The sequence below is a fragment of the Haliotis rufescens genome, unplaced genomic scaffold (assembly GCF_023055435.1).
Source record: "Haliotis rufescens isolate VD_foot unplaced genomic scaffold, xgHalRufe1.0.p SCAF_2, whole genome shotgun sequence".
NCBI lineage: Eukaryota > Metazoa > Mollusca > Gastropoda > Lepetellida > Haliotidae > Haliotis > Haliotis rufescens.
The window spans coordinates 10,420,439-10,445,381 of record NW_025963890.1 but is presented as its reverse complement, the minus strand read 5'-3'; the positions used below and the strand labels follow the sequence as shown (position 1 = coordinate 10,445,381).

At 41.1% G+C, this 24,943-nt stretch overlaps 1 protein-coding gene across 1 annotated transcript in view; it reads left to right on the top strand.

Moving 5' to 3' along the window:
- The first annotated feature begins 1,708 nt into the window (after positions 1-1,708).
- LOC124136149 (tubulin beta chain-like) overlaps positions 1,709-24,943 on the top strand; it is a 38,697-nt gene continuing 15,462 nt past the window's right edge. Inside the window, exon 1 of the mRNA XM_046501967.2 lies at positions 1,709-2,238. Coding sequence (XP_046357923.2) covers positions 2,182-2,238 — 57 coding nt within the window. The 5' untranslated portion in view covers positions 1,709-2,181. The remainder of the gene's footprint in view (positions 2,239-24,943) is intronic.

The following is a 24,943-nucleotide window of genomic DNA, read 5'->3' as shown; positions in this document are numbered from 1 at the left end:
TCTCCGAGACCTCCTCCGTGGTCTTGTGGCAGAGCGTCCGCCCGGAGAGCGGAAGGTCCGGGGTTCGATTCCCGGCCGCGTCATACCAAAAGACGTTAAAAGATGGTACTTGTTGTTACCCTGTGTGGCGCTCGGCATTAAGTGTCTAAAACGAGGACTGATCGGCTCTGAGTCAGTATACTGTGTCAGAGTGGGGTATTCATGTTTAACTGCGGCATGATGTCTCAGTGAGCTAGCACTATAAATCGGCATGAGTCCGGACTAGTACAAGCAGACACACACACACACACACACACGTTCATGCACGTCGCTATAAAAGTCAATTCCACCTCACCTTTCGTGGATATGTCCCGCTCCTTTTCAGTTTGTTGTTGCATTATTGCCAAGTTGCACAATTGTTTGTAAATTAGTTACATACATAATAATTTCTGTTGCTTGTTTACACGGAGTTTGGTAGTAGCGGTGACACGGCCTGAAGTAAAGGTAACATGAGTTACCCACAAGGGGTTAAAATTGGGCCCAAACACCTGTGCTGATCGTACTAGGCGACTACGTGGATCGGGTGGTCAAGACCGATGAATGTGTGTCATCGTATTATTGCTCATAATATCAGTCACTGGATTGTATGATCCAGACTCGATTATCTACATGCCACCGTCATATAAGTAGAATATTGTTGACGTTAAACAACAAAAAATACTTTTTTATTACAGTAGTAACGATATCATATAATCTGTAGTAAAACATTGGTTCTAGTTATATACATTACAAAAAGCAATAATGGTGACATTAGTTGCATGTACAGTGAAAATGGTGACATTTGTTGCATGTATAGCGATAATGGTGACATTTGTTGCATGTATAGCGATAATGGTGACATTAGTTGCATGTATAGCGATAATGGTGACATTAGTTGCATGTATAGTGATAAAGGTGACATTAGTTGCATGTATAGCGATAATGGTGACATTAGTTGCATGTATAGTGATAATGGTGACATTAATTGCATGTACAGTGATAAAGGTGACATTAGTTGCATGTATAGCGATAATGGTGACATTAGTTGCATGTACAGTGATAATGGTGACATTAGTTGCATGTACAGTGATAATGGTGACATTAGTTGCATGTACAGTGATAATGGTGACATTAGTTGCATGTACAGTGATAATGGTGACATTAGTTGCATGTACAGTGATAATGGTGACATTAGTTGCATGTACAGTGATAATGGTGACATTAATTGCATGTACAGTGATAATGGTGACATTAATTGCATGTACAGTGATAATGGTGACATTAATTGCATGTACAGTGATAAAGGTGACATTAATTGCATGTACAGTGATAAAGGTGACATTAGTTGCATGTATAGCGATAATGGTGACATTAGTTGCATGTACAGTGATAATGGTGACATTAATTGCATGTATAGTGATAAAGGTGACATTAGTTGCATGTATAGCGATAATGGTGACATTAGTAATACTAGTATGACGTTGGCTGTATGAATAAGGATATATTAACAATGGTGACATTGCTTGCACCAATAATACTACTGGTATAATGTTGGTTGCATCGCTAGAGATAGTAATGCCATTGGTTCTAGCCGTATTAAACGAGGCTTTATTTCCAGAAGTAATAATGCTCTGTAGAAACTGCTCGTGGTACTAGTTAGTGCTACATGTGGCAGTGCATTAATGCCTTTATCCATTCGACATACCTATCACTACAGTGGATGAGAGAATCGTTGCTTCATAACTGCAAAGAATATTGTCAAATGCATCAAGCAGTAAACGTATATATCATCAACTGTTATCTCATATCAAAAGAAGCGTCAATGTACCCTGGCATCCAATGGTATACCACCCGGTAACAGTGTGTGTAACATGGAAGGTGAGCTGCAGAACTAGTCACCAAGGTAATATACTCATGTTACAAGTAATAATGGAATCCCTAATGTAATAAACATTCGCAAATGTGTGCAGGTTACATATACCATTGGCACTAGGCAGGGCTTTTATTGAGCCATTCGCCAGGAACACGCCTTCATAAGAACCCTGCCAAGCGTAGTGATACCACCAGACTCAGTGCCGGAGATCCAGTAAACGGTCCCTGAATGACAGCACCCTCCGAGACATAGAAGTGCGGCTGTGCTTGAAGCAGGTTCCAGGGTTTACCATGAGAGAGATTGTCCACATACAGGTTGGCCAGTGCGGCAATCGGATAGGTTCCAAGGTAGGTTTATTACGTTATCTGTTTTGTATTCATATAATTTGGAGAAAAAAAAATCATGAAATTTAATATTGACTTGAAACTCTGATTACATGTTCCGATTAAATGAGTGTCTGCAAATGAAGAAACAATGGATACCGTTATTTCAGGAAATATTACTTTAGATTTAAAGCCAGATACTGTTTATGTAAATAATCCTTTTGTGGCCGACAGTTTTGATTTATTCATTATTTGGTGTTAAAACAATGTCATTTTGTGCATCAAACAAGATTATTCTCAGTACTTCTTTGTCTGTCATTTTTATATAGCCGGATTTGTTTAATACAGCTCGACAAACATGCATGTGACATATATTCACTTTCTCAAACACACACATCCATTCACAGCGTTATAATTTTATTGCACTGCATTCATTAATATGCGTATGTACCTGGCTTTTACGTCAATCAAACAACACTGATTGACATGTGTATTCCGAAAATGACATGTCGGTTACCTGTCCTTTTCCTTACAAAAACGAGTCCTGCATATTTCCTCATCACAGTCGGGGAGATATTTAGGTCGATAAAGTTCGCGCTCTGTGGACATGAATTGCACGGAAGTGTATCGAATGCACACGTGGTGAATTTGTGGTATTCTCCAAGCTTAGCTGGTACATGTGTCTTAGGCACCGGTAACACATGATGTGTGAAAAGGTAGGATGTCAAGAAATTGACAGTTGTTGAAATGTTTATGCAGTGACCTTGAGTACGTTGTTCGTTCCAAATGTCCCCTTCAGTCTGCATAAAACATTCCCCGGCACAAAGTGCAGAAGGGAAAATACAGTTTTTTGTTTTCCCACCACGAATACCAAGAAACACAACTGGGTCACACTGATTTGTATTATCAATACATTATCAGTTTTAAGCATGTAATTTTGTAGATAACGGAGTACGCTTCATATAAAGCGGGAAATGTAAACATATATTTTATTTGCATTATTAATGACTGATTGATACTCCGCTTCTCTCGAGGTAATTATTCAGTGACATTTAGGTTAACTCGAATTCCTTAAACTCGATAAATCGCTCAAGCCGTAACGTTATGGTACCGATATCTGCGCTTTGGTCTAATGTTGACACTCCGCTTCGAGGTAAATAAACATGAATATTAGGTTAACTCGAACTCCTATATCTCGATTTATCGCTCAAGCCGTATCTTTGGCATCGGTATCGGCACTGTGGTCTAATATTGACACTCTGCTTGTCTCGAGTCATCTATCCAATGACGATTAGTGATCTCGAACTCCTTTAGCTCGATAATATTTTTTTAAGGCCGCAATTTACCGGTCCCTGCAGAACCCGTATCACCATTGTGTACTGACACGCCGCCGGTCTCGAAGTACGGATAAATCGACATATAATGAACAAAATAAGTTAGGGATCATGTGAAATATGAAATTGCGTGCTCAGTCTTTAATACAAAATAATATCCTTCAATATATTTATGATCCCTAAAACAGTATATTATCGACGGTCCAGTAGAATCCGAGTTAACGAGATTTCACTTCTTTAGATTGTAATAAATATTTCAGTATTTTGCATAAATGTTAACAGAAATACAGTTATTTGAACAAGGGGTGATTTGTCAGAAAAGCATTTTGGTAAAACAAATATTTCGATGTATTCAGTTCTCTTTATCACATTAATCTTTGATGTCATTTAGCGCAGTGTGAACGATAAACGGCTCAGTTGAATCATGTCATGCACATTTGAGACACGTCACACATGAACCCAGTGGTAACAGAATGACATGGATCTACTGATGACAAAAGTCAATATTTAGCTTACCCAAAGACTTGGAGTTGCCTTGTGTTGCGTAATAGTGTAAGAAAATATGAAATGTCAATTGAAATGTCAAATTTTAACGTTACGGAAAACAATGAAATACATAGTTTTAAAATGGACAAGTAACCTTACCTTTGTTACACTTGCAGGTCTGTGGTCAAATACATAGTATGGCTACATGTATAAAGCCGATCTTCCAAACTTCAAGTGAAAGTGGTTCGCCCCGATTATATTCTAGGTTTGTCAGCGCCATACCCGTGCTCGTGGGTTTCACCGAAGTGGTAAACGTCTGAGACCTGCATCACTTCTGGCTTTCCTCCCACATTAAGCTGACACGCCGTGATAAAACTGTAATACTGTTAAAAGCGGCGTTAAACCCAACTCACTCATTCACTCAAGTGGAATAGAACTAAAAGAATCCGTGGACAAATATGCTTTTTAAATGTTTGGACAGTCTTGGACTGTCTGGTCGGTGCGACAGGTAGAGCAGGACATGCTGTCTTGTTATTGTTTAAGTGAAATATATAAACATACTCGGGGCGAACAAACAATGACTGCCCACAAAATAATATTATTATTCCGTTTCCCTCGTAATTGTAATTTCATTCCACTGTCCTCATAATTGTAATTTTAATCCACTGCCCTCATAATTATAAGTTTATTCCACTGTCCTCATGATTGTCATTTCATTCCACTGTCCTCAAAATTGTAATTTTAATCCACTGCCCTCATAATTATAATTTTATTCCACTGTCCTCATGCTTGTAATTTCATTCCACTGTCCTCATAATTATAATTTTATTCCACTGTCCTCATATTTGTAATTTTAATCCACTGCCCTCATAATTATAATTTTATTCCACTGTCCTCATATTTGTAATTTTATTCCACTGTCCTCATAATTGTAATTTCATTCCACTGTCCTCATAATTTTAATTTCATTCCATTGTCCTCATATTTGTAATTTCATTCCACTGCCCTCATAATTATAATTTTATTCCACTGTCCTCATATTTGTAATTTTATTCCACTGTCCTCATAATTGTAATTTCATTCCATTGTCCTCATAATTGTAATTTCATTCCACTGTCCTCATAATTTTAATTTCATTCCATTGTCCTCATATTTGTAATTTCATTCCACTATCCTCATAATTATAATTTTATTCCACTGTCCTCATATTTGTAATTTTAATCCACTGCCCTCATAATTATAATTTTATTCCACTGTCCTCATATTTGTAATTTTATTCCACTGTCCTCATAATTGTAATTTCATTCCACTGTCCTCATAATTTTAATTTCATTCCATTGTCCTCATATTTGTAATTTCATTCCACTATCCTCATAATTATAATTTTATTCCACTATCCTCATAATTGTAATTTCATTCCACTGTCCTCATAATTGTAATTTCATTCCATTGTCCTCATAATTGTAATTTTATTTCAGTAAGGATCGGCGGGTATGTGCGACAAGCAGTAAACAAACAAACGCCAAATAAGAAATTGAGTTATATTCCGTACTTAAATAATGATCTACTTATCCATTCGCTTTCAAAATCAGATCTTCCCAGTCCCCTGCCGGAGTTCAAATTTGTTAAAGGAACTACGTACTGTGACCCCGGCGCCCCGAAATATGCACAAACCGCAGAGATATTTTATCAACTGCCGTGTATTTCTGTTGCCGCGTAACTCAGCATGTGTAAACATTCCGATGTCTTGGTGTGCTTAAAGAACCAGTTGGCCTGACAAAGAACATACGTTATTGATGGAAAGGTACACCACATTGTGTATATTTCAGAGTAAACGGAAACCGAACTTGCTCAAGATATAAAGGTATTATCATTTCGGGTTACTTATAAACCCGTACGCTAAGATAACAACCCTGAAATAGACGTCTTATCGTATGCAGTAGGTATTGTCTTCAGCAGATCATGGTTTATAAACGAGTAGGAGCGTTGTTTCACATTATATAAACTCTCCAAAGATTCCATTACTCTTCACTCACCAGGTCACTCTGCTTTAATAGGAGCTCCGTGGATCTCCGTGGATCTCCGTGGATCTCCGTAGTAATTAAGCTGAATGGCCAAGGGTAACAGCATCATGTTTCTACTCAACATAGACATAAGACAGAACCTCAAATTTAGCTTACCACTTAATCTGAAACCATTATTTTAACAACGGCGGAACCTGCCTCTTAACCCAGGAATAGCATTGCCCAGAGTGGCTTAAATTTGGTCCTGTTACACGAATGATTAGATCCTCATTTAAGGAGGTGCGTTGGTTTAGGTTCGCCCGTGTTAAATGCTGCTGCTGATTTTACTTGGGTTGATTTATGTAACAGTGATGGTCATACGAGGAATGATGGGTTGACTTGATTTATTTAAGAGCACATGCGCATTCGGCGTTACATAAGTGAATCCTCGTTATTCATAACCCCGATACTCCGGACACCCCGCTTTCAGGGCGATGACTGTGGGCAACGTATGTATATATGTTACAGTCAGTGTGTAAATCAAGAAGTGTGTAAACTTTTCACTTAGGCAATTTACAAAACGCCTTTATTTTTCATGTATTTTAAAAATTAACTGAAATAAATTGTCTATTTATTTTATTATGATGAGGAATTCAAAATATTAATGTTTAATTACATTACTCAGTGTCTGAAAATGATTAAAAGAAAATGAAAATAGATGTATATATATTTGTTTGCCTCTTATCCCAGCATAATAAGTAAATTGATATTTGTAAACCCCTTTGAACTTCTTAATAGATTCATATATTGTTGATCACGTTGCTAGGTAACGATTATTCGTTAATATATTCGTTGACATATAGTATACACGAAGCAGCATTCAACTTTCACGCGTAACGAATACGTAGCAGGTTTAATAGTAGGAGGTGAGGTGAAATTGGGTTTAACGTCGCGTCCAAGATTATTGCACTTATATAGCGACGTGCATGTACGTGTGTGTGTGTGTTTGTGTGGCTGCTTGTACTAGTCCGGACTGATGCCGATTTATAGTGCTAGCCCACTGAGATACCATGCCGCAGTTTAACATGAATACCCCACTCAGACACAGTATACTGACTCCGAGCCGACCAGTCCTTGTTTTAGCCCCTAAATGCCGAGCGCCAGACAGGGCAACAACAAGTACTTAATAGCAGAAGAATGTTAGGGATATAAGTACCTAATCGCGTACGTAGCATCTCGCGGGATATATTGTTTAGTCGAAGTCGTTTTTGACACCATATCGGTACACCGTTTGTTTCGAATAACGGGTAAATCGACATACTTTTGATGGCCCCTGCGACTCCTTGACAACACCGTTTCACTCTCATCATTAGTAATCTGTAGATGACAGACTATCCCTGTAACATTGTGTGTGTTTTTAATTTGTTTGTTTGTTGTTTAACGCCGCACTCGGCAATATATTTCAGCTATATGACGGTGGTCTGTAAATAATTGAGTCTGGACCAGATAATCCAGTGATTGACATCGTGGGCATCGATCCACGCAATTGGCATACGATGACATGCATCAACAAAGTCAGTGAGTCTGACCATCCCGTCCCGTTAGTCGCCTCTTACGGCAAGCATAGTCGCCGTGTGCGTGCCTGCGTGCGTGTGTGCGTTCGTGCGTGCGTGCGAGTGTGTATGTATATATACCAGTCTCAAGTAGGTCCTTCATTCCGCGACCGCCTTCGTGGTATTGTGGTAGAGCGTCCGCCCGGAGAGCGGAAGGTCCGGGGTTCGATCCCCGACCGCGTCATACCAAAAGTCGTTAAAAGATGGTACTTGTTGTTACCCTGTCTTGCGCTCGGCATTAAGGGGCTAAAACAATCACTGGTCGGCTCGGAGTCAGTATACTGTGTCTAAGTGGGGTATTCATGTTAAACTGCAGCATGGTATCTCAGTGAGCTAGCACTATAAATCGGCATCAGTCCGGACTAGTACAAGCAGACACACAAACACACACACGTACATGCACGTCGCTATATAGGTGCAATAATCTCGGACGCGACGTTAAACCCCATTTCACCTCACCTCACACCTTCTTTCCGCTGCATTTGTTGCTCCTACATCAACTTTCATAGTTTACATAGACCCGTAGACTGGGCTCGATCTACCGGAACTAGCAATCCGCCATATGCCCGGACAACCATTGCCCAAAGACGAAGCCCCTTGATATAGAGCTAATTAATCTTTAACCTATGACTTCGCTACGTTGAGTGTTGACAACGTAAATTACCTTAAATTACTTTTTAATTCAAACCGGTTTTCAAACCCTTCCCAAACAAACTTAGAATATGGACGATTAATTGTGATATGTCCAAGGGAAGCTTCAAATGTATAGATCAGTTGCAGAATAGCATGTATGTGCTTGTGAATTCCTCAAATAGATCCTGACCAAAATCTTTGAAAAGGCATTAAAACGTCTCTCCTCCTGATTTGACTTTGCAATTATTCTCATGCATAGAAAAGTACATAAGTCTAGTGGAATTAATTAATTAATTCCACTAGATAATATATCATTCATCAGCCGCTATGTTAAGCAGATTTCGAAAGTTCAGATTGTTGAATCAGTTTTAAATGTAACATCATAGGACGCTTGAAGCTTCTGCAGAGGAGAGTATATGCCCTCAACAAAGTGATTTGGGTGAGTGATTTGGGTGAGTGAGTTGGGTTTAACGCCGCTTCTAACAGTATTCCGGTTGTATCACGTCGTGTCAGCTTCATGTGGGAGGAAAGCCAGAAGTGATGCAGATCTTAGACGTTTACCAGTTCGGTGAAACCCACGAGAACGGGTATGGTGCTGACAAACCTAGAATATAATCGGGGCGAACCGATCATAGGTTTCTGGCGTGCCCAAGGGACGCAACTCTGCACAGCGAATTGCGGCGCCTTAGACGACTGGGCCTTCAACAGAAGGGACGTCAACGCGGAGCGACCTCTGGTTTGGGTATGAAGGTTTGGGGTCACTGCTTCAAGGCATAAAAAATGTCCCTCTTGTCCAGCGACAAATATTTTTATGGGGGAAAACGCATTTTTTTGTGAAAGTTAACATCTGACAAAAATATTTGACATGTATTGCACTTTCAAACAAAGAACATTTTAACCGACAATGATCGTTGAGCATAATTAGTTTGAGTGAATGAACTGCCTTCCTTCTGATGATCGATGAATTACGATCTTTCGGTGTGACTGTAAACCGACACTCCAGCAACAAGCACGTAACCTTTCAATCGAGGGACTCAAACGCAAGTGACGAAGTGCAGGCTTTCACAAGACTTCATTTTTCTTTGTTATCTTTTTTATGAGGCTTCCGACAAGCAGAGATTAGAGGAGATCGTGGTGAAACAGATCGTGGGTTAGAAACATATGCAACAAAGACAACAGCAACTAACACAAACACTCCGCAGCAATACAAACAATTTATCAAACTAATGAAGATGAATTAATTACTTTTAAAAACAAAAACATCTTTTAATACCGACAAACGTAAAATTTGTGTTTGGCCTCAACGTGTGTATTTGTATTATTTTAAGATGTTTTAAGAGCAGAGTGTGTAACCACTTCCGTTTAAAACATGTTTAGTGAAAGATTACTTTAAACGGGATATTAGACAAGAAAGATTATCAGAAAGCTGAGCCTTAAGGCAGTATGGTTTTGTTTTGTTTTTTTGTTGTTTGGAGCCGCACTTAACAATTTTCCAGCTATATGACGGCGGTCTGTAAATAATAGAGTCTGGACCAGACAATCCAGTAATTGACATCATGAGCATCGATCCACGCAATTGGGATCGATGACATGCATCAACCAGGTCAGCGAGCCCGAGCTAATTTCAAAGCTGAGGCAATCTAGACTTACCAAATCATTCTAGACTTGAGTTGGATTCGTTTTATAAAGTTTATTCTCTAGAGTGTGTGAGACAGACAACATCAGAGTGTTAATTTTAAGACAAATGTTGGTTCTCAACGAAGGACACGGGGATCTTGTAACGTGTAAAATGAATTATGAAATCACGCTACACTTCCGTTGTCCCCAACGATTCATATATAACACCGGATTTATCTTTAGTGCTTTTCTTTTAGATGAGACATGGGCCTTTAATCATACCCCTGTCTATATCACCAAGCTTCATCGGGTGTAATAATCTTTATACACACAACCATGAAAAAGAAACACATTTAGATAAGAGGGCGTATGGCGGTGGCAGTTAATTACGATAGTGTCGTGAATATGTTACTTAGACATTCTTCATAATAAGTCTTGTTGTGCCTCCATTACAGAGGATCAAAGGAGACGTGCGTAAACATATGGTTCCCTCGCTCAACCCATCTCCAGCTTCGACCGCACACATTAACACGGGCTTAACGGCTATATATATTCACCCAGAGCAACGGTCGCGTCTCTGTTGAGAATTGCATCAGCGACATGGGGCAGCTCGACTTTAAGTCAAGCATAACTGGCCCCGGTACTGTAGCGTAGGTTTATTGCTGAATATCGCGCTTTCGCGAACACCTGGTGTCATCTATGGAATACTGTAAGGGACATTCTCGCGATCTCGCATTCTCGCGATCTCGACCTTTGGAAACGAGGTAAATATGCCCAAAACACGAGAATGCGAGATCGCGAGAACGCGAGATTTGGCCAAAATCTCGCGTTCTCGCGATCTCGCATTCTCGTGTTTTGGGTACATAGCACTTTTTGTCAAAAGTCGACAACGCGAGAATGCGACATTTGGACATGATGCAAGATCTCGCAATCTCGCAATCTCGACCTGTCAAATTAGGCCACAAAAACACGAAATCGCGAGAACGCGAGAATGCGACATTTCATTTTCTCGCGATCTCGCGTTCTCGTGTTCTCGCGTTTTAGACGCTGTCCGTGCGCATGCGTAATATCACAAGGTCAAGGCCCATGCGCACGTTAGTAGTCCTTTGGTCATGCTCCTTTCATGCTCTTCATTCTCCAAGTAGCATTTAGCAAACTTATGACTTGAGCTTGAAAATGGTATGTAATTTACATACACAAAGTCTGAGTCATCTCCCGTTGTTACAGTTTCCTATGTACTTTATAATAAAACCCTAAACATGCTCAATATAATATAACAAAAGAAATTGTGTCTATGAATGTCCAATGATAGTGAAAACATTAATGTGCCCGAAAGCTTGAAACAAAACTATTACCATCAGTGAGTGAGTAATATTGCTTAAAGCCGCACCAGCAGTACTACATGTACAGTTACAAAATAATCACAAGCCAGTGAGTTTCTCCATGAGGCAATGTTATACACGGCTAGCATATTCATGAAAGGCAAAATTCTCATAGACCAATTTGAAATACAAAATTAATTATCATATTTTCATCCGCTCCAACCTGACTACAAAACATCCCGCTTTACATTATTTTATAGTTAAAATGGATAAAATTATCATTAAACCGCCCGCATGTTATCATAAATGAGCGGGCCACTGGTAAAGAAATACGACGAGTGGGAGTACAATAAAACACTGCAGGGAGAATAAACCATGAGGGGCGAGTGTTTTATTGTACAATAAACAACAACCACGAGTCGTTTAATGATTATATGAGATATCAACATTATGTACAGCCTCTTTAAGGGTGTTCATCTCATATAAACATACGTTTATATTCTGTACATAAACATGAACTTAAAAATCAATGATATACAAAATCGTTATCTTAACCCTATAATAAACAAACAATTCATCAAGGGCGATAACTCGATCCCGACATCACTTATAAGATACAATATATACCTGGTCCATGTTGTAAAATACACTTAACATTATAAATACAATTTCCACTTTCTTGAAACTACTGTATTTATTCAGTAACTCACCATATATTTCGCACGATACACTATTTACAATTCATATTTCGAGACAAGACGAACATGTAAATTACCCGTACCCTGTTGATGACACTGGGATGTTTTTCGTCTTCAGGCAGTCGCCTTCTGTACGTCTATGGAGAGCAACCTAAAGGTCACTTCTCTCGCACAATTAACGTCGAGAAGCTCACGTCCGATTCATCAGAAATTGGGTCATGATAGATCCATGATAAATCGTATAATTCACCCCGCTTCGTTCGTCAATGATCTCAGCGATTAAACGCGTAGTCACCTTTAGAGTAGTGAGAGAGTTTGGTGTAACACCGCTTTTAACAGTATTCCAGTTATATCACAGCGTGTCAGCTTAATATGGGAGGAAAGCCCGAAGTGATGCAGGCCTCAGACGTTTACCTCTTCGATGAAGCCCACGAGCACGGGTATGGTGAAACAAGAAACATAATCAGGGCGAACCGGGATTCGAACCCACAAACATAGGTTTCTGGCGTGCCCTAGTGACGCAACTCTGCACAGAGAATCGCGGCGCCTTAGACGACTGGGCCACCCTAACGAGTGTTGATATATTTGATGTCAGACCGCCGTCATATAGCTGGAATATTGCTGAGTGGGGCGTTAACAACAAACAACCAAACAAATCTTTCTGAAAAATACCATTAGGCATCCATGTTGGTTATTTGACTGTTAGTTGTCAGACAATATTTGTCAAATTCAGTCAGTTCACCGGCAAGAAAGAAGCGTTTTCTTGACTTTATTATGTTACTAGTTATATGTTTACAAATCTACATATGTTTCTGTATAATCAAAACACTTGGACAATTTGCATTGTGACATTGTCAAAAGTCACGTGATTTTGGAGCAGCCATTTTGAAATAAACTGCATTAATTTGCAAAGCATAAATTTCTATGAACGTTGTGGTTCATCTCGACGTTTTGATGTCAAAAGACACGAGAGTGAGATTTTATTCATCATCAAACATCATTCTTCCAACTTTTTCAGTTTGTAGACAGTAATGAGCAGTGTCTTAAGTGTAAAAAGTACTGCTAACAGATTCAGTGGCAGAGCCATTAGTGATGTCATGTGATTGTGACGTCATGGTAACCAATGCCTTCACAATGTTCCGCAAAGCATTGTGATGCAATTTTATCTGCAATGTAGATATCGGTTGATCTCACCCAAGCGATATCTCCTGTGGGAGCCAGTTTGGGATGATAAAACTTGATAATGCCCTCATATTGCTAAAAGACGGGCCATTAGCACACCCGTTGTTAGTTGACGTCATATGACGTTCAATAGTGTCGTCATCTGGTATGTTCTATGTCGTTTCCATATTTTAAACGGTGGTCAGTGACATTCGTTTTCGTTAATTGCAGTAAATGTTTCAAAACCGATATTGTATAATTTAATTTGATAACAAATGCTATCCGTTTGAGCTATAATCACGCTAACGCTATTTTTTAGGGCAGTATCCTTTGCAGAAGGCCTCGGTCTTTTCAACTGCTCTCCTTCGTCGGCGTACCGCCTCCGTGGTCTAGTGGTAGAGCGTCCGCCCGGAGAGCGGAAGGTCCGGGGTTCGATCCCCGGCCGCGTCATACCAAAAGACGTTAAAAGATGGTACTTGTTGTTACCATGTCTGGCGCTCGGCATTAAGGGGCTAAAGCAAGGACTGGTCGGCTCGGAGTCAGTATACTGTGTCTGAGTAGGGTATTCATGTTAAACTGCGGCATGGTATCTCAGTGAGCTAGCACTTTAAATCAGCATCAGTCCGGACTAGTACAAGCAGCCACATTAACACACACACGTACATGCATTTCGCTATATAAGTGCAATAATCTTGGACGCGACGTTAAACCCAATTTCACCTCGCCTTACCTTCGTCGGGCAGTTAATAGAAGGCCTCGGGATTCTGAAGAAATATAGAGGTTACCCTCATACTATTTTCTCCAAGTTTCTGGAACTATATATACTTCTCCATATCGCTAATATGTATGTGCCTATTTTCTTTACTTGATGAAATACTCCAATCACGTAGCCCTACTGAACACGCATTATGCATATGAATCGCACCCTTCGACATATACATATAACTGTATAGGCAATTAGCACAAAAACACGAGAACGCGAGAACGCGAGAACGCGAGATTGCGACATTTGTCAAGTGTCGCAATCTCGCGTTCTCGCGTTCTCGTGTTTTTGAAAATAGTTACATATAACTGTATAGGCAATTAGCACAAAAACACGAGAACGCGAGAACGCGAGATTGCGAGATTGGTCAATTGTCGCGATCTCGCGTTCTCGTGTTTTTGTGGTTATTGCCTATACAGTTATATGTAACTATTTTTAAAAACACGAGAACGCGAGATTGCGACATTGGTCAAGTGTCGCGATCTCGCGTTCTCGTGCTTTTGTGCTAATAGCATATACACTTATTTGTAACTATTTTCAAAAACACGAGAACGCGAGAACGCGAGATTGCGATATTGGTCAATTGTCGCGATCTCGCGTTCTCGTGTTTTGTAGTAATTGCCTTTACAGTTATATGTAACTATTTTCAAAAACACGAGAACGCGAGAACGCGAGATTGCGAGATTGGTCAAGTGTCGCGATCTCGCGTTCTCGTGTTTTTTGGTGCTGATTGCCCATACAGTCATCTTGTGGCTCAGTCGTCTGAGTTGTCGCAATTCGTTGTGTAGAGTTGCGTCCCTTGGATGTGCCAGAAACCTACAATGGAAGGTTTCCTCTCATTTTAAAGGGGCACTGATCTACAGAAATGCCCCGAGACTGGTTGTTGCCTTAGTTATTGCCCCCCCCCCCCCCCCCCCCCCCCCCCACACACACCCCACCCGCACTTCACGCCATGATATGAGTGTATTCCGTCTGCTTTAGTAAACCTACACATGTAAACACTTACAAATCCACTGTGCAAGATAACAGTGATTAATCAATGAACGTATTTTCTGTGGAACTTTTGATGGCGAGGAATGATCCGTGTACAAAAAAGTAAAGGAACTGATCACTCCTCTTGCTGGGCTGCCACGTGAATATTACATAACATACATTTCACCTCAATTCAAACCTGGATTCAGATGAAATAATTACCCCAGACACAAGACATGCCAAATGGGAACAGGTAATCTGAGTAGTGCTACTACTAACTATACCTGTAATAGGTTCATTAACTGAGCTTCTAGTGAATGGCAACAAAGACACAGGTGTAGGGTTATGCCCAAAAACGTGGATGACAACAAGAGATAGCAATCGTATTATCCGCGCAATCCAAAACCCGAAAATGCTTTCACAGCTGGGATACTATAAAAATAAACTGACGGCCAAAAGAAACGTTACCAACGATATTTCTAGGATAAAATATGACCAAAACAAATTGAAGCAGCAATAACAATTGTATTGTAGAAATACATCATTCAGAACAGTAAAATGCGAATTTACTAATTCAACAACAAAGTCCTTGACCTCCAACAGGGACATTTCTTGACAAGGGGTCATTCGTCCAGTATTCGATCAACATCATTGGTTACAACTTTAAGGTGACGACGGCCTAGACCGTTCAATACGGGATATGACCTCAATGAGCGGCAATGCATCTTCGAATGCGGCGTCGCACTGAGTAGACAAGGGTCCTCACATCGACTGCAGGTTTCCGATTCCATTCCTCACGGAGGGCAACGATCAACGCTTGTCTCGTGATGGGAGGATGTTGACGTTTCCGAAGACGACGCCCCAGCTGGTCCCAGAGATGTTCTGTGGGTGACAGATCTGGTGATCGAGCTGGCCACGGCAGGACAGTCACGTTGTTGGCGTTGAGGAAGTCTCTAGTAATACGGGCTTTATGGTATGTGGCGTTATCTTGTTGGAACACCGTCCGTTGTTGACGCTGGATGAAAGGAAGAACCACTGGCCGTAAGATATTGTCAGTGTAGCGTTGTGCTGTCAGATTGCCTTCGATGATGACAAGTTCCGTCTTCTCGTCCCCGCAAATGTCGCCCGAAACCATCACACTTCCGCCCCCTAAAGGTTCCACCTCCTGGACACAACAAGGAGCCGTACGTTCACCACGTCGTCGATACACTCGCGTCCGCCCATCAGGTTTGAAGGTCATGCCCTTGAAAGGGCGATAAGCCCGGAGACCATAATGTCGTAGTCGTCTGGTCACTGTTTATCTGCTGACCGGATGTCCTAAGCTGTTGGCATCTGATAACGTCACACTAAGAAATCTGTTCCTCAGATGACGTACCCGTAAAAAGCGGGGTCATCCTGCGGGGTCGTGACCTTTGGTCTGCCACTCCGTGGTCTGTCTGCGGTTCTGCCAGTCTGTCGGAGACGTGCGACCAGTCTAGTAATGGTCATCTTGGAGCAGTTCATGTTAATGGCAACCGCTCTCTGTGTCGCTCACATCTGCAGCATACCTATGGCTCTCTCTTGGCATGTTCGTTGGTGTTAATCATCGCAACCATTGATAGGGAACAGATCCCTGCGTAATTTATACCCGGAAATTGCACGATAATTTGGGGAAGATTGTTTTAAAAAATTGCTGAAAAACACCAATATTTCCCAAAATCCGCAAAGCACGTGCAAAGAACGACAGAGAACATGAAGGCTGTATTCGTGAAATGTGTTCTTTACTGTTTTTGAACAGGTTGGCATCTTTGTTTCAAAGTGGCAAATCAGTTAATGTTGGTAACGTTTCTTTTGGCCCTCAGTTTATAACCATCTGGGGTATTTCCAAATAACGACATCCGGTGAGCTTCCATCGTTCTTTTTGTCCGTTTGTTTAGGCTGAAGAAATTAATTAACATGCGCCCTTTGTCTGAGATTCAGAGATTACAGGTAACCAATCAATGTTCTTGAACACGGTAGTCCAGTCTCTTGTCACGCTCAGTTGCGTCAGTGAGCAAATCGGCAGATGGTGAGCCCAAGCTGGCAGTGTTAGACAGCCGAGAAGAAGATTAGTGCCCCTTTAAACCGACAAGCCGGGATATACCTAAAATATACACACTGTTCAAAGCAGTGCACGTGTTAAGCCAAACTCACTCACTTATTCAGAGTCATGCCGGTCCCCCAGGCTGGATATTGGGGGTACTTTTCCAGTATAAGCATGCCTGTCATTTGAATGTTAAGGCCGCAATAAAATTAATAGTTACAGTTTGATTGATTTTTTAAAAACATAGGAGACAGGAGGCATTTTAGTTTTAACGTTTTTATTTTGTTCTTATCGACCTACTTTAGGCATATGTGTACAATTGCTGTCGGCGGATGCGATTCGCATGCATCATGTGTGCTCAGTAGGGCTACGTGTACAGAGTATTTTATCAGGTAAAGAAAGTAGGAACACTCATATTAACGATACTTCTATTTCTAGGAATTTGAGGGCATTAGAATAATGTAAGGCAGGATGTTTTGTTGTCAGGCGGCAGCGGATGAAAATCTATTAATTAAAGTAGCGAATATGGTATCGTATAAAAAAAACAAAAAAACAACATCGGACAATATCATTTTATCCGAATGCTACAAATTGGTCTGTGAGAATTTTATTTTAATGAATATTCTAGCCATGTATAAAATTGCCTCATTGAGAAACTCACAGGCTTGTGATTATTTCTGTAACTGACAGTGTAGCCACGAATAACTGCAATACTGCTGATGCGGCTTTAAGCAATATTACTTACTCACTCACTGACGGTAATAGTTTTGTTTCCAGCTTTCGGACACATTTATGTTTTCACCATCATTTGACATTCATAGACACAATTTCTTTTGTTAAATTATATTGAGCATGTTTAGGGTTTTATTATAAAGTACATAGGAAACTGTAACAACGGGAGATGACTCAGACTTTGTGTATGTAAATTACATACCATTTTCAAGCTCAAATCATAAGTTTGCTAAATGCTACTTGGAGAATGAAGAGCATGAAAGAAGCAGGACCAAAGGACTACTAACGTGCGCATGCGCTTGACCTTATGATATTACGCATGCGCACGGACAGCATAAAAAACGCGAGAACACGAGAACGCGAGATCGCGAGAAAATGAAATGTCGCATTCTCGCGTTCTCGCGATTTCGTGTTTTTGTGGCCTAATTTGACAAGTCGAGATTGCGAGATTGCGAGATTTTCGCATCATGTCCAAATGTCGCATTCTCGCGTTGTCGACTTTTGACAAAAAGTGCTATGTACCCAAAACACGAGAATGCGAGATCGCGAGAACGCGAGATTTTGGCCAATCTCGCGTTCTCGCGATCTCGCATTCTCGTGTTTTGGGTATATTTACCTCGTTTCCAAAGGTCGAGATCGCGAGAATGCGAGATCGCGAGAATGTCCCTTACAGTATTCCATAGTCATCACTTATTTTCAGTGATCCATTTATATAATTTTTATGCGGTCTTCCCCCAACGGGATCTGTTTCGGCAGATACTCTAGACTGATTATTCTCCAGTGTTGACGTTTTAGACGTGGAATTTCGTCAGTGGGACCGTGTTTCTGCTGGAACTGTACATACGGTACCCTACCTATTATGGTAACCCTAAAAGCCGGACGTTTTGTGAATTCAAAGAAACCGGACTGGAAACACCTTTGATTAATTTTAGTTTGTATTTGTACTGTGGAACCCTAAGTCGGATCTTCAAGATGAAAATCTGTAAAAAAACGAACCGGGAATACAAAAGGTCTACATATAAAAAAAATGGTTAAGAAGGGTTGTATTCTTAAATTTAACGAACGTCTCCAAACCAGTCACCACTCTTGGCTTGGTGTTGTATAATTTTACTTAACCCTGAAAGACAAAAACTTGCCAGATGTCATAACTTTTGATTCTTTAAAATACATTTCAGAAAAAATTGCCAATTGTCAGTTTGAGTTGTGGAAGAGGACCTTATTGTACCTTTGTACAGTTATGATTGTCACGTATTTGTGAGGAGTACTGTACAGTCTCGCATGGGGTAACTACTGTTTGCTATGGACGGTACCCACACACATTCATCTGATTAAAATTCTGTTATAAATTGAAACATACTTGACCTCGGTAATTGAGGCATTTCTAAACATTAGCATAACGGTAATGTCCTGCTTCTGAAGAGTTATGGGGCGCTGTGTATACCGTAGTTATTTTATCGGATGTGCTTTACCATTCCAAACTTGAAGGGTTCCTCATAACGGGATGGGCGCGTGGCCCTTGACCCAGCTGTCAAGGTATGTAATAGAACATTTCCACTCAACGTGATGCTATAGACTACAGACGCCCAGCTGGGGGTTACTTGATAGAGCCAAACCTCGTTAATCCGTACTCCGTACTATCAGACTTCGTATTTATTGCGATCATAACTGGTACAGCGTAAGGTGATTAGGCCATAATCCATAATCCTTTACTGTACGATCATTCAAAGCTGGTACCCCTGAAACCTCGCTAGTCTGGACCCCGTTATTCCAAGACATCGCACTCATGACGGTTTCAGACAGGGAGATACTATGTAGTATCAACCGACTCAGAACGTTTTGATTACAATGATAACCTTGTACTATAATCAGACAAGTCACACAACGAGAAAAATGAGAGAAAACATTGATCACCATTCGTTCACATATTCCATTTCATATTTAATTTCACATTGGTGGCTTACTTACTTACTTACTTACTTTGGAGATTTAACGTGCGCTTTCCGACTGATGTGTATTTCGCACACGGTCACACATTGGTGGCATCAAGCTAGCCCAACATATAGTCCCCTAAAAGACTGAGTGAATATGGATTTTAGCAATGTTCTAGCAATATCACGTCGGGGAACACCAGCGATGGCCTCCACACATTGTACCCATGTGGGGAATCGAACCCGGGTCTTCGGTGCGACGAACGAACGCTTTAACCACTAGGCTACCCCACCGCCCCTCCCCGAAAAGAATTATCTGTATGTAATTCCTATTAATTCTCTAAAGTGGAGATGTAACGCAAGGAATTGCTGCGCTTCGCACTCGTGTCTCAATTATTCCATGAAGAAACCCCCGAATGTCGTAATTTCAAGCCTAGATCCGAAAAAGGGGGGACTATAGCTGAGAAAGGGAATTGGGGGTGGGGTGAGGTGGGGGTGGGATAGTGTTCATCAAGCAACATAGTTCCATGTGCAAACGACTGGGTGTGGACACGTCAGTAAATGCTGTCAGTTGTAATCATTGTATTTGACTTTGCATGTGTTTGTGACATGTGCAATCGGTGGGACAGGATACGCTCACCTTTTCGCGAACACCTGGTATCATCACTGTTTGATAGTGATTCATAAATACATGTTCATGATATAGTCGGAGGCATGGGTGGCCCAGTCGTCTAAGGTCCCGCGATGCGCTGTGCAGAGTTACGTCCCCTTGGGCACACCAGAAACCTACGATTGAGGGTTCGAAACCCGGTTCGCCTCGATTATGTTTCTAGGTTTGTCAGCACCATACCCGAGCTCGTGGGTTTCACCGAAGTGGTAAATGTCTGAGACCTGCATCACTTCGGGCTTTCCTCCCACATTAAGCTGACACGCCGTGATATAACCGGAATACTGTTAAAAGCGGGGTTAAACTCATCTCACTCACTCATGATATAGTCGGAATCGTACAATCGACTCTGTTTTTGGCGGATATTTCTGATGAACATGGAATGGGTTTTGTGGCTATTATTTACATTAATATGCACCTCATTCTGCATCATTCCTCGATAGCTACAAGCATCCTGGGCATCGTTCTGATAGTAGTCACCAGCATCCTCATTCCTTGCCGCATGTATCCTCATCACTATACTCAGCTCTATCTGTATGATACCAAGGGTCACAGAGGCTTGAAAAAGCCTGGAATTTTAAGGTCCATCTTGAAAAGCCTTAATTTGTTGTGTCAACTTTGAAAAGCCTTGACAATCACAAAGAATTCATGACAGACTTCATTTATATTATTTGAATACTGCTTTATAGTACTCAGTTACGACTGATACATGGCGTGTTGGATTTAAAGAAAATATTGGTAGACTATCGATGACTATCCAACTAGAAAGCCTTGAAAATGATAGCTGAAAGTCTTGAAAATCCTTGAGGCCTTGAATGTTAGTGTTCCATATCTGTATGAACATTAGATACACCTTCGGTATCCCGGGTCAGAACCCCATGTTGGTCGTAAGATCCGACTGAAATGAGGATCGTATGGTCACAATGGCTAATTGCGTAGCACGTTGCTCATGGTATCAATCTCTATTTACAGGCCGTCGTAGGTGGTATAGTGTTACATCTTACGACTTCGATTCCCAAAATGGTACAATGAATGAAGCCCATTTCTAGTGTCCCCATATTGATGATGCTGGTATATTGCTGAAGGCGGCGTAAAGTCATACTCACCCGCTCAATCATCATCATCATCATCATTCCCTCCCAACAGGTTTCTCACCATCGTGAACGGGAAAGTGTTGTCACTGTGACTGTTGTCACGGTGTGCACCATTAGGTCTGCTCTAAACTAAACTTATGTCTTTGAATTTTTTCTTAAATTGTCTTTTTATATATAATAGAAAGGAGCCAAGAGAATCCTCAAAATCTGAAGAAATCTAAACTTGCCAAAACAGACTTGCTTGTGAGTTTTCGGATATTTTAGTTTCCGGGTCTGCATGAGAGACTAGCTCACCATCCTCAATTCATCTTGGGGGCGGTCGGGTAGCCTAGTGGTTAAAGCGTTCGCTCGTCACGCCGAAGACCCGGGTTCGATTCCCGACATGGGTACAATGTGTGAAGCCCATTTCTGGTGTCCCCCGCCGTGATATTGCTGGAATATTGCTAAAAGCGGCGTAAAATCATACTCACTCACTCACTCCATTCACCTTGAACCTCCCTTAAGGGTTTTCATATGCATCATCATGTAGTTTTCCACAACTTGTAAAGTTACTTCTTGCTTACTACAAAAGAAAAACATATTTTTCCCTCTGAAGAAATTCAGTATCTCCAAATGTTATCTGTTGACCAGTATGTCTTCTGAGTCAGAGTGACGCAGTTTTTGACAAGCAATTCAGTGTTGATGCAAACCGAACATCTTGCTCTACTTAGTGAGCTGTCAATCTCTGTATCCCGCGTGGAGGCCAGTAGACTTGCACAAGTCTATAAGGACATGATTATTACTTTAAATCATAATTCCTAGATTATATAAATAATACAAACACATTTTTCCTATTTAAGATTGGCGTCCACAGATGTCGGCTCATCTAGACTTGCCGATTCTAAGCACAATACATCCATGTCCTTCCAATTCAGTATAGACTTGTAGTGAGGCTACCTCGCCAGTGAAAGCCACTTTACTGTTAGAAGGAATTGAGCCATTAAATAACGGTTAAATCGTGCTATATCTGATTCTTGTTGCACGTGTAAAACATGTACACGGCAGTGTATAAATACTGTAAACAACCGATAACGAAATAGAACATCATGTTTCTAGTTTTTGTATGTGGACGTGTTTCTGCCTTAATGACAGTGTCGTGTTGTTTGTATCAAGTTACGTTGCCGCAAAATACGTTATATACATTAAACTGTGCTCGTAAGGAGTGACAGAGTACCCGGGCGGTTAGATGGGGAGATGGCGGTAAAAAAAGTTACGGTGATTATTTTAGTGTTTTATGAATGGGGGAAAAGACACCCTTTCTGCCATCGAATAAAGACAGGTTGACTAAAGAATAAATTAGTCGGGAGCATAATTTGACGTCGGCGTAAAGAACTATATCTCCGATGGTCTAGTCATTTTTTCTAGTCTTTGTGTAAACTCGGTAATCAGTGCCCTCCATTGTCCATGCTACTGATAATAATTACATACAATTCAACTATTGACAGGGGTTCTCGGGTAATTCGATTAAAGCGTTGGCTCGTCACGCAAAAGACCCAGGTTCAATTCCCCACATTGGTACAATGTGTGAAGCCCATTTCTGTTGCTAACACTAACAGCTCCTTGTCAGGATGTGACTAATTTGGTAATAAGAGTGAGTGAATGAGTTGGGTTTAACGCCGCTTTTAACAGTATTCCAGTTACATCACGGCGTGTCAGCTTAATGTAGGAGGAAAGCCCGAAGTGGTGCAGGTCTCAGACGTTTACCACTTCGGTGAAACCCACGAGCACGGGTATGGTGCTGACAAACCTAGAAACATAATCGGGGCGAACCGGGATTCGAACCCAGGTTTCTGGCGTGCCTAAGGGGCGCAACTCTGCACAGCGAATCGCGGCGCCTTAGACGTCTGGGCCACCCGTGCCCCCTTGGTAATAAGAAGGCTTTAATCAAGGACATAATTGTAAAAAATGCATACATTACTTATGGTTTTATTTAATTAAAAATGCAGTAAGTGATCTTTAAGTGTTATGAATTTCGACAGTGCCCTGCATAGAATAGACACAGGGACTCAGTATAGTGTTTGTTTTAATGATAAGGTCACAACATACCTTCAAATTAAATTATATTGATATTTCACCACTCAAGGAAATGTATTACGAATAATACAATCTGAGAACTGATGAGTAGGATTGTTATTTGACTTTCCAAGCTATAGCAAGTTATTATTCAAAATATATAGTAGACATAATGGTAAATGAGATTTCTCTGAAAGTATTAACGCCTAAACAAACCAATTACCTACAGATGGAGACATATGGACACATGTTCAGCTGTACATGACAAGTGTCACACTGACAGTAAGGCAATCATCTACAGATAGAGACATATGGACACACGTTCAGCTGTACATGACAAGAGTCACACTGACAGTAAGGCAATGACCTACAGATAGAGACATATGGACACACGTTCAGCTGTACATGACAAGAGTCACACTGACAGTAAGGCCATCACCTACAGATGGAGACATATGGACACACGTTCAGGTGTACATGACAAGCGTCACACTGACAGTAAGGCAATCACCTACAGATAGAGACATATGGACACACGTTCAGCTGTACATGACAAGAGTCACACTGACAGTAAGGCCATCACCTACAGATAGAGACATATGGACACACGTTCAGCTGTACATGACAAGAGTCACACTGACAGTAAGGCAATCACCTACAGATGGAGACATATGGACACACGTTCAGCTGTACACGACAAGCGTCACACTGACAGTAAGGCAATCACCTACAGATGGAGACATATGGACACACGTTCAGCTTTACATGACAAGAGTCACACTGACAGTAAGGCAATGACCTACAGATGGAGACATATGGACACACGTTCAGCTGTACATGACAAGAGTCACACTGACAGTAAGGCAATGACCTACAGATGGAGACATATGGACACACGTTCAGCTGTACATCACAAGCGTCACACTGACAGTAAGGCAATGACCTACAGATAGAGACATATGGACACACGTTCAGCTGTACACGACAAGAGTCACACTGACAGTAAGGCAATCACCTACAGATGGAGACATATGGACACACGTTCAGCTGTACATCACAAGCGTCACACTGACAGTAAGGCAATCACCTACAGATAGAGACATATGGACACACGTTCAGCTGTACATCACAAGCGTCACACTGACAGTAAGGCAATCACCTACAGATAGAGACATATGGACACACGTTCAGCTGTACATGACAAGCGTCACACTGACAGTAAGGCAATCACCTACAGATAGAGACATATGGACACACGTTCAGCTGTACACGACAAGAGTCACACTGACAGTAAGGCCATCACCTACAGATAGAGACATATGGACACACGTTCAGCTGTACATGACAAGAGTCACACTGACAGTAAGGCAATGACCTACAGATAGAGACATATGGACACATGTTCAGCTGTACATGACAAGAGTCACACTGACAGTAAGGCAATGACCTACAGATAGAGACATATGGACACATGTTCAGCTGTACATGACAAGAGTCACACTGACAGTAAGGCAATCACCTACAGATAGAGACATATGGACACACGTTCAGCTGTACATGACAAGAGTCACACTGACAGTAAGGCAATCACC